Source organism: Manduca sexta, chromosome 16, assembly GCF_014839805.1.
Source record: "Manduca sexta isolate Smith_Timp_Sample1 chromosome 16, JHU_Msex_v1.0, whole genome shotgun sequence".
NCBI lineage: Eukaryota > Metazoa > Arthropoda > Insecta > Lepidoptera > Sphingidae > Manduca > Manduca sexta.
The window spans coordinates 300,235-312,092 of NC_051130.1; the positions used below are offsets into that span (position 1 = coordinate 300,235).

Sequence of the window (11,858 nt, forward strand, 5' to 3'; positions counted from 1 at the left end):
TTATAAAATTATTCTTACTTGACATCCCAAATTTTTCTTGCTCTGGACATTTACCTAACTACACCCCCTGCTTTTAGATCGGACCCTGGTTAACTGATAATTACCTTTTGTATATAATTTTCAGGATGGAAGTGTGGAGGTAAAAATTATAGATTACTAGGGCATTTCGGGAAGCATCCCCGACCTTCGATCTGCTGTACTTCATATTCTCCGGCACCGACAAGGGGAAGTTCCGCGACCAGTACTCACGGAACAGCTCCCTGGACCACTACTACAAGGGAGCCTTAGCCTAGCCATGAAGAGACTGGCTCTCAACCCTGATGAGATCTTATTCTAGAGAAGACTTCGACTTTGACTACAAAACGGTGAAAGTGGTCATTGACGCTTCGTGTATGGCACGCCACGTATCGGTCGGTGTCGGAACGGTCTAGTGGGCATGGTTTCATAAATAATCTTCAATTTAGATAAGAAAGTTTGAACACGTATGTATTTATTTTGGACACTTACATGACATTTCGTGATTATTTTTATTTTTGTCGCATCACCATTTGTACATATTAAAAATATCTAGGTCCGTTTTAACGATGACACGTCGAATTTATTACCGTCGCAAGTAATGATTGTTTCGATGGCGTAGTTGTATTACGGTACAACTACAGTGGTGAGGTTCTATCTGGATCCCCGGGAAAGGCAAAGGGATATTGGGTTTTTCTACTCAGTATCAGCCCGGAGTCTGAAATTTGTGCCCAATATTGGCGACAGGCTCGCTCCCTATCATCCAACATTAACATCTTGGAAACGAAATACACGCGGGGAGCCTGGGTATACCAGTTGCGCCTCTGCCTATCCTTCGGGGATATAAGGTTTGAGTATGTGTATGTTTGTAATAAGGTAATAAAATTCACAGAAACTTCCATTCGGATTGATCCTGGCGATGATGGTGTTGCCAGTGATCACCGTAGACGAAGAGAACGCCCCTAAAGTGGACGAGGACTTGGACATACAAAGCTTCGTGGTAAACAACACGAGCGACCTCCTCCGCGAGAGAATCAACGAAGTTGTCGACGATTTTATACGCTGGGGTCTTGTGTAAAAACATTAACATATCAAGGGTCGCCAGATGTTACCGGTGACGCTAGATGGCGCCACAGGAGTTTGAGTAATTACAAGTGCCGCGTGCGCAGCTACTCATAATGTCTGACGGTCGTCTAGAAAAAGGAATACGAACACGTATTATTTGTTTTCACTTGTGGATGTTACAGTCAATATAAAAATAATATATTTTTGTACGCTGACGCGACAGCAAAGCATAATGAAAAATATGTATTTCAATAACACTTGTAAACTACCTATGCTTATAATAAATAATTTTATTTGATTTTGGGTATTTTATTGGTACTATATTTTAATTAATGGATGATCGTAGTAAAAATTAATGATAATAACTAAAAAGCGGCAAATATACTTCTATCCATCATAAAAGCGTTGACGTGCCTGTACCAAGTACATTCCTTCCAGTGCAATTGTGCCTGGCAAAATGATTCCTTTAGTTTTGAATTTTGTCTTTAAGAAAGTTTACGAGCAAGCCAAACAAGCTTGTATTTAAATGCTTTAAAATATAAAATGAACTTTTGATGTAAAGAAACTTTTTTTATACTACGTAAAACTAAATGCTTGACGCGAAATTGAGATTAGTCAAGATTATGTTACCTTCATAATGATCATACACTAGTTAATCTCGCGCGAAGCTTGTATCTCTACATAATATAAAATAAAAATTGATTCAAATAAAAGTTATTTTTTATGAGCATTCAAATAAAAGCTTGTTTTTAAAAAGGTTTCTAACTATTGTACTCTATTAAATTTTTTATATTAAAATTTAGTGACAACATTTTGACCTCAATAATTGGAACCAAACATCATAATCAGCGACATTAAAAACCCTAGAATGGCAAAACTTCAAACGGATTAGACAAATTTGATTTCTGGGCACTATCTTAGTTTCCTCTACGTGATTTTTTATCGTCTAGAGGTAACCCTCGTAAGTGCCTACAACAATAGGATATTACACTTTTGTTTTGAATCTTCAGGTGATAAAATACCATTATAAATTTTATAAAAAAATATATTCAATCAATAAGTGCTTTTAAAATACATTTAAATATTACATTTTAAATTTTCCCGCGTAAATAAACGAAAACGCTAGAGGCCACGTTGCTGACGTCATCTCGACAGTAAACATCAAGTAACAACACTGTGCATTGAGAAAGAGGAAATTATTACAATTAATATGAGCTAATAATCTTATCATTGGTGTGTTGTTCCTGCATGAAAGAATACTAGTGTAAAAACGACGAAAAATAAATATGGATTCAAGTGCCAACAGATATAACTATGAGGATAAGTTCTTTACAACTTGCGTTACATTTTTTAACAATTTAGCAGAAGGCATTTGGTTTAGTATGATCTATATGATGACCTAAGTATTAGATTAGTAGCCAAACATGACCGACCGTCTGCCCCACATTACACACACAAACTACCCCTGGGTAAAACGTTCTCCAAAAATCCGCACAGAATGACCTGACCTGCAGGACCTCTCGGTCCCTGCCAATAATACAAGAAGGTAAGTAATATAAATAAATAAGGAAAAAAGATGCTGATAACATTACGTTTAATATAATCAAATAAGTTATCAAATGATAATATGTGACCTAACTCACAACAATACAGATAAGATTATATTTTGTATTTAAATCACGACACAAACAATATGGAACTCATTTGCTTGTATTACATCGCATCGTAGTTACAATTGAAGCGCGAACCATGTCAGAACACAAGCAAATATTCACCGAGATACTGAACAAGATAGTGGCCGAGCGGGCGCTCGTCGCTCCTCGAGTGAAGATACAACCCATCAGCAGCGGCGGAGCCAACTTCACCACCCAGCTGTTCAAGGCGACCATCAGCCACGGAGACAATGAGCTGAAACTGTTCGCGAAAGTGGCAGCCGTCGGAGACAAATTCAGAAACCAAATTGAAGGTTTCCGAATGTTTGAAACAGAAAACGATTTTTACACCAAACTTATAAAAATATACGAAAACCTTCAAGAGAAGCACAATGTGCCGCAAGATAAGAGGTTTGTAGCGCCGAAGTGTTACGGATGCAGCAGCAAGCTGTATGAAGAAGTGCTCGTGTTGGAGGACTTGTCGGCACAAGGGTTCACAGTGTACGACAGGATGAAGTCGGTGGATTGGGACTACGCCTCCAAGGCTGTGGAGGAAATCGCTAAGTTTCACGCTCTGTCTGTCGCATTTGAGAAAGAAAACAAGGAAGAATTTAATGAATATGTGGGAACTTTAACATTCTCATTGGATAAAGAGACTACAAAACATTTCACCGATATCATTAACAAGGGAGTTAATTTGATTAAGGAAGAAAATAGAAGTAGAGTAGAAGCATTCATAGCATCCGTTGGGAGGTTGGATGACGATGATATGTTTAAACCGGTGAAACTAAACGTACTGGCACATTGCGACAACAGAGTCAGCAACCAAATGTACAGGGTAAACGAGGTGAGTACCTACACCCACCAATAAGATTTATTATACATATGATTATAAGTATTACACCTTTAAAACTCTTAAATTACTAAATCCTACATATTATTTTTATAAGAAGAATTTATTGTATAAGGCCACAACAACAACCCTGCGAACTCATTTAAAACATGTATCGGTGTATAGTGAATTATAACATTAGTTATGTTTATAAGTAGTTACTAGTGAGTAGCGGGCACCTTATACAGTGAAACCTGGTTAGGTGGGACGTGAGTAAGTGGGAATCCTCTATTATTGACGATTCCAATGAGGTCCCGGCACTCTGTCATCGAATTACCTCTGTTAATGGGATTTTTCGAACCTGGTTAAATGAGCTTTGAATTCTAGGTTTTTTTCAATGTTTACCTCTATAATTGGGACTCAGGAGCTCAATTCCCTATTCAAATGAGACATTTTAAGTGTCGACAGTCGACACAATTGTTTTCGAACAAATTTATATATATATAAACAATTTCTTTCACACATCCTTTGTTTGTCAGTACTGTCTCAGGTTTTAGCCTACAAGCAAGGTAAAAGTGTACAAAATATCTAAACGAAAATTAAAGCTTCTATCCGACTATGTTAGTAGAAAGTCGCGTCAGAACTGTGTACAGAGAATAAGATAACAATGTCAAATGTAAGTTTTTGATCAAATTTATTCCATCGAAAGACAGGTTTCAGCAACCAGAAATCAAATATAACAAACGTAACCGATTACTTAAAGTCATAAAAACTTTACTATATTGTGTTATTTTTTTATAATAAATACATTAAGAAACACCTAAACTTAGTTCGTAACACCAAAAATACGTTTTTTTATTAACATTTCTATCTCTATAAATGTCATAACGGTACATTTCAACCTCTATAAGCGGGGGCTCTGTAAACGAAACAACTATAATTAAATCTGTCTTATAGGAAAATTTGATAAATGAAAACCTCTTTAAAAGTAAAAATCCTTGGTCCCTTGAGAACTCAATTAACCAGGTATCATTGTATATATAAAAAATAATATTTCGATGTCATTATTAATGTTCAAAAATATAACCTATAAGTTATTGGTTGAACGTTTAAAATATCAACGTACTTAGACAAAATAACAACACAAGATAAACATTAAACGTTTAAACAATTAACTTATGATAGTACTCCTTATTCTTTACTCTTTAATAATTGTAATTTTGACGTTTAATTAAACATGTTATTTTTTTTAACTATTAATATATAATCATTAATGATTTTTAACCGTAAATCACATCACTAAGAGATAGTTAAAAATCAATGTATACACTACAGCTATTAAACGACACTATGGATCACCTCAGGTTCCATTGTACTATTATTTTTTGCCATAGAACTAATTATCGCACGGCCCGATATATCTATTTCACCGCTCCGGGCAAATACAATAGTCACCACCCTTTACATTAACACCATATAAGCCATGAACTTGTTATTCCAAAGAAAATAGCATAAAAATCCTTGTTGTTCGGCTGCAAAGTATGGTAATTTTTATAAAATTATTTTTACTTGCCGTCCACCATTTTTCGTGATTTGGGCATTTACTCGACTACTCTATCCTCCTTTCAATGGAGCCTTAATTAATAAAAATTATGAAAATGACTTTAGTGTGTAATTCTCAGGATGGAGGCGTGGAGGTAAAAATTGTAGATTACCAGACCATCCTGGAAGCGTCACCGGCCATCGATCTGGTGTACTTCATTTTCACTGGCACCGACAAGAAGTTCCGCGACCAGTACTACGAACAGCTCCTGGACCACTACTACAAGGAGCTCAGCCTAGCCATGAAGAGGCTGGCTCTCAACCCTGATGAGATCTATCCGAGGGAGGACTTCGACTTTGAATACAAAACGGTGAGTTATGATGATATGGTGAAATTTTATAAAGAAGTCCGCCCACATAGCTATGTGCTATGAACGTATCAGGCACGGAAAAGAAACACAGGACGGACTACTATGCTTACTACAACGTATCATAACCGTGCATAATGTTTTTATTGACTACAGCATCGTCGCGTGCTATGCACGGACCGTTGCGGCGTGGGCAAAATATACTCGCTAACAATTGTTGACGCTCCGTGTATGGCACGTGCGGTGTTGGTCGGTGACGGAAAAGTCTGGGCTTGATTCATACTTTTCGATACAAATTATATTTTCTTGCCTGCCACGGTTTGTGCGTGGTTTGTGTGAAACGATGTAATAAGCAAAATATATGTTGAGATCAGACAGGGGAACTGTCTGATCTCAACATATTAAAGCAGAGCAATCGATGAAGGCTTAAACTTGTTCAACACCAAGGGTTTTCCATTTAAAGAAACATAAATTGAGTAAATTTAATTGAAAACCAAATGAATTACGAGTAAAATGAACTAAGATGCTTGAAACAAGAAACGATGACGAAACCATCTAAGGAAATTATAGTTTGAAGTAAGTATCGAGATAGCTAGAGTTTTGATTGAGAATTACCAAACTTCAATCTGAATATGAAAGTTTTAATGGCAACAAATCATTAAAATAACACGTATTTATTTTTCGATAGACTCATACCACTTTTCAATTTTTTTTTGTCGCATCACTATTCGTTTGCTTTAAAAATATCTTAATCCGTTTTAACGATTTGAATCGATATGATTTATTTCCGTCGTATAAGCATAACAATTGAAAAAAAGATAATGAGGTCTCGGGTTCGACCCCCGGATTGAGCAAAATGAAAAACACATAAGGGAGAGTGGGTGTACCAGTTGCTCTGGCTACCCCTTTGGGGATATGAAGCGTGAGTATGTGTGTGTGTTTATAAGGTAGTAAAATTTACAGAAACTTCCACTCGGGTTGACCCTGGCGATGATGACGTTGCCGTTGATCACTGTAGACGAGAAGAACGCCCCCAATGTGGACAAGAACTTGGGCATGGATAACTTCTTGGTGGACAACACAAGCGATATCCTCCGCGAAAGACTGAACGGGGTTGTCGACGACTTTGTACGCTGGGGACTTGTGTAAAAACGTTCTTTTAACCAGAATCGCCAGATGTTACCCGTGACGCTAGGTGGATATAGACGCTAGGAATTAGAACACGTATTTTTTTCGACAATTTTACTACAGGTAATTGTACGATGTTTTGCCTGAATATCGTAATTTTTTAAAGATATTATATCGTCCTAATGATAATGATACGATTCAAACCTTCCAATTTAATCGAGTCCTTTTTGGCTTAAAGTCAAGTCTATATTTAGCTATGCGTACTGTTCGCAAGTTAGCTGAGGATATGGGTAATACTTATCCAGAAACATCCTTAGTCGCAGCATCTAAAATGTACATGGATGATTTAGTACATTCGGTGCCTGATGATGCTAATGCAATTAGCCTTGCTTATTAATTAATATCTTTGTTTATTTAAAAAAATAGACAATCGTTGTACAGTTAATGTTAATTACGATAAATCGGCCTACGATAATTCCTCTTCTATGGCAGTTTCCATTTGCTGTAGGTTTTCTGGAACGGGATCACGAGCTCCAACCTTCATTTTATTCGGTCCCGTAGGTGTTTTATAGGATTGAAGTCAGGGCTATTAGCTGGCCAACGCATTACTTGAATCCCAATCTCTTGAAGGTACTGTGTTACTGTTTTAGCTACATGAGGTCTCACCTTGTCATGCATTAGCAGAAAATCAGAGCCAAAATATCCGGTACATAGCATAACATGAGGTTCTAAAATCTCTCTTATATAAATATAGGCATTTATAGCTCGATGTCGTAAAAAACGAGTTCGGTACGTCCCCTAAAAGAAATGCTACCGCAAAACATTGAAGAGCCGCCTCCGAATCTAACGGTCTCACGAATATAACATTGGGCGTAACGTTCCCCAGCTCTTCTCATAACATTGCGGCGACCGTCAAAGTTAATAAAATTCATCCGGTTTTCATCCCAAAACAATATTGTTTCCAACTGCGCCAAAGTCCTATTGACACATTGTCTAGCAAAATCTAACCTGACTTGCCAGTGAGCTGGAGTAAGTTTTAGGCCTGATGTTGGTTTGTGTGGCCTCAGATTTTGTTCTACGAGACTATGCCTTCTTCTTTATATTATTTCCGTGTATGACGTTCCGTGAGTCTACCCTGAAGATCAACTGCAGGAAGATGACGATTTCGTAAAGACGCCAAGACTACAAATCGGTTATCTGTAGGATTTGTGACACGTCTTCCTCTAGGACCGCGTCCCGGCGATACTGTCCCGGCTCTAAATAGCGTCTATTGTCCTACTGCAACGTATCGCAGACGGACTCAGGTTCTTCTTGCCACATTACGCCGACTCAGGCTTTCGCGTATAAAGGTCACTACTCGTGCAGCTTGTGCCTCGATAGTATCCATATTTTGCGACTGAAATTTTATGAAAATGTCACCAAAACAATAAGTTTTAAAAGGTTAACCACAATATTAAGTAAATAAACGCATTCGTAACAAAATATCGTAACAAACTAAAGCATTTTTCAATGCAAAATGACGGAATTTCGTAGATGCATGATTAAAAAAAAGTTAAGTATACATTCAAACCTTTCGTGTGCATCTAAAGGGCCTCAAGTGTTTCCCAATACCCTTGTTAATAATCATTACCAGACAACAAATTAAAATTGTGTGATATCATATTTAAGATATCAACTTTGTAAACGTAGTTTATGACCTTGGGCCGTCCGCCATCTTGGATTTAAAATGACGTAAGTTAAATAATCATGCATTGTCATTCCAACTAAACGGGTATGCAAAATTTAATTTCCATGATATCTGATTTAAAATTCAGTTTACAAGTTTGGAGCCGAACATACGTACATACAAACATTACAAGTTAAATAATAGCTTGTAAAAATACATACATTATATTAAAGTAAAACAATTATAGATATTCATAATAACTGTGTCAGTATTTTATTTTACTCCACTTTGCGTAACAACTGTTTCTTTGTTTTTCGCGGGGAAAGAACGGGTTGTAGCGACTATTATTGGGGGATCAGTGGATCGATTATGTTGATTTCACAAGTCTTATCCGAGCGAGAATTGGACCGATTCCCTAACCCTTTGCATACCCTACACCGGCATACCAAACTAAACCCGCGGTGGATTTCTTCGGCGCAAACGGGATAGTCCCGGGGTATCTTGTTGCTCTGCGATAGTTGCGCGGAACCCTCCCTATGTGATACCGTATTGCGGCACCTCTAAAGAAGGTGGCAACGCTAAAGAAAGCCTTTGGCGTCTATCAGTGGCGAAGGGTGAAATTTTTCAAAAGGTAACCCGGTGTAAAAAAAATTGGCTTCAGTTAAGATATTGCGGGCAATTTATTGGAAACCAAAAACGAAAACAACGAATTAGTCTTAAATCGAAATCGACAAACATTGACATGCCTACAAAATTACCTATTATGCGTAAATAATTGAAACATCCATAAAATCGAACGATCGCCAAACAGACCAAAAGTTTAAATGCACCTACATGATAAACTTATATAATTATCAATTTAAATAATCAAGAAAGGTTTTTCGTTAATTTTTGCTTGTATCGTGGTGATATTTTAAATTCAGTAAAGTATAATATTCATTTTCTTCTAACAAACATTTTGTGTCTGAAATCAAAAACTTTCAGATCTAAGTACTTCAAATATTTAACCATCTAAATACTAATATGTGAAATCACATACTAATAATATACTTACGTAAAGGTAGACATTAACTGATCACAAAGTAGTTAGTTATTTCCATTATAATACACTCTTATTTGTAGTTTCTTTAAATAAACAAAGCGCTGGTAACTAAATATCACAGAACTATCAAAAATTAAAATGAATATGACAATTTACAAACACCGCAACTTAGTAGCATAATAAATTATGACGTTTGAAGGACGTAAAAAGCGACAACTACACAAAGTCGGTTAACGTGAAGCCGAACTAGCTCGGGTTACCTTTGCCCATATATTCCGCGCGATTTCGACAAACACTGGCATAGAAAGTCATAGAAAGTGCTGCCATCTATGTTAAAAAAAACACTACGACATTAAGCCGCTTGACAGCGGGTTACCTTGCGCCTGTGGCGTCACAATTTCACTTTGGTAACGGAATTTCTGGGGAACTAAATACAAGGTGCGACATCTAATGTTTGTTAAAATAAGTAATTGATATCGATTCAATTTAATAAACAACGGGCTAATGGCCGATAGATGTCATTATTAAAATATCATTAATAATTTAAGCTATTATAATTATTGTCCATTGTCTGATATGTTCTAAATTTAAATTTACCTATAAAATAATTTGTTTAATATCACCGAAAACCTAAAAGGGAAGCCGGTGGGAATCGGCTTGTATGGACGCTTCGCCACTGGCGTCTATGACATCAGGAGACCGACTACCCGCACTGTCGTTCACCTCCGAGTCGCTGTAGTCGAGCAAGCAGCCTCCCACTGCTCGCTCCACGAACTCTCACTATGCCCCAATTAGGCACCTCTTACAGGTAGGGGATGCCGTGGCGGAATTCTCTAGATGTCCCCGACCGCTTAGAAATTTGAATGGCAATGGACGGTTACAGTTTACCCCCCTTATCCTTCGATAAGATATTGACCTCGGCGTGCGTACTAGTCATACCGATAAAGAATTAAACAGACATCATGACCATATAATTAACTTTAGACAGTTGACAACACCGAACATAATGATGCGTTCTGATGTTCAAAATCCACGCAGTGCGTACTTCAATACGATTAATAAAGATCATAGGATTAAACAGTGCCTTCCTGTCCAACTGTTAAGTAAATAGTGGCAAAAAGTAGGAGAGTTAAACGATATCCACGATGCAGATTTATAGAACAGGGACGGACGTTAGACAAACGTTTTAGGACTTTTATAACTTTGATACAGACTTTGATAAATGTTATAAAACTTGCGACGTTTATATAACATTTATCAAAATGTCACATGATCTAAATTTAGTTGTATTGCTAATATTTCTGACGTATTGTGGACGGAAAACGTAAAATTGATTTAAATATTTTTCGATAATAATATAATTAAAATTTGTATAATTTTGGTGTCGACTCTGTGCTGAAATTTGTTTTGAGCATAGCGTGTGTTATTAGTGGTTGTAAATCACATACAAAGAGAAATGAAAATATAAATGAGCTGGTGACTTTCATAAGCGAGTTTTCTTATAGAATGTGATTTTTTCCTAAATTATAAAATAAATGTTCAGAATATGGTTTTAAATTGTATCAACTACAGTCACCGCATAAAATTCGGTTACTTTTATTATATTTTTATTCAATTCAATCCAATTTTTAGATTGTGGCTCCATCGTTGGCAGACGATGATTTTGCCAATGTCAAAGTTGAAAGTAGGAAAAATTACGGTAAATTTTTATGGGTCTAATATTATCTATGACTTTTTATTTATTTTTATTCAATATTTACAAATAATTAAATCTATCATAGGGATGTGACAAATGGTAGTTATCGATAATGTTGAAGACTGTCTTCCTTATATTTTTGATTCCCGAAAGGTGCAGTTATAAAAATATACGGATACGCCGCATGATGTAATTGGGTACCAAAAACGCACAGTCTTATCTGTTCTAAACATTTCACAAGACTCATTTGTACTCCATCACACCATAAAAAATTGACGATTATAATTAAACGCTACCCCTACATTACTTTTACCTGAAACAACTAGTTAAATGGAAATAATAGAAGTGGGACCAAGTGTTGCAAATTACGACGTCCAAGAATTACGCCAAAATTGTAAGGTAGGAAATTTTAAAATTGTCTCACTGTTTACTGGGAACGAAACGTTACTACCCTACTTCGTACCTATAAATAATTATCAAAAACCACAATATTGCACTCCACTCGGGCATCAGATGTTAAATATTATAAAGTCCAGTTTTTATGCCGGTCACGACATTCTCCAAAGCCTAAGACAATAATGCTTGCACAAAGTTGCTTGGCGGTAAAAATAGCCATATCTACTCAGTTTAGACTCTCACGTACAAGAGACCATCAACTCCATGCCACCCGTGTTCCTCTGTGTTAATTGTTCCTGGTTAATTCTCAATTATTGTTGTAAATCTTCATTTTATAAACTATGAGTTGTTTCTGAATATTATCTTTATTTATCGATATTACTTAAATCGACACTATCATATCTCTAGCATAAAAAAGTTATGTGAAAACTGCTCACAACCTTGTAAATTTCGAAT

General features: G+C 36.5%; 1 protein-coding gene and 1 long non-coding RNA gene across 2 annotated transcripts; both read left to right on the plus strand.

Annotated features, from left to right (window-relative positions):
- The first annotated feature begins 329 nt into the window (after window positions 1-329).
- Window positions 330-1,378, plus strand: LOC119189496. Its single transcript, XR_005112443.1, has 2 exons — window positions 330-365; window positions 908-1,378. It is a non-coding gene; the product is annotated as an uncharacterized LOC119189496 (long non-coding RNA).
- Window positions 1,379-2,773: 1,395 nt separating this feature from the next.
- LOC119189473 lies at window positions 2,774-8,531 on the plus strand. Its single transcript, XM_037439257.1, has 3 exons — window positions 2,774-3,579; window positions 5,247-5,477; window positions 6,438-8,531. Exons 1-3 carry the CDS (start codon window positions 2,830-2,832, stop codon window positions 6,621-6,623), a joined length of 1,167 nt encoding a protein of 388 aa, XP_037295154.1. The 5' UTR covers window positions 2,774-2,829; the 3' UTR covers window positions 6,624-8,531.
- The last annotated feature ends 3,327 nt before the right edge of the window (window positions 8,532-11,858 follow it).

Coding starts and splice junctions, on each gene's coding strand:
- LOC119189473 (XM_037439257.1), top strand. CDS start 2,830: ATGTCAGAACACAAGCAAATATTCACCGAGATACTGAACAAGATAGTG. Junction 3,580..5,246: donor AAATGTACAGGGTAAACGAG/GTGAGTACCTAC, acceptor TGTAATTCTCAG/GATGGAGGCGTGGAGGTAAA. Junction 5,478..6,437: donor TCGACTTTGAATACAAAACG/GTGAGTTATGAT, acceptor TAAAATTTACAG/AAACTTCCACTCGGGTTGAC.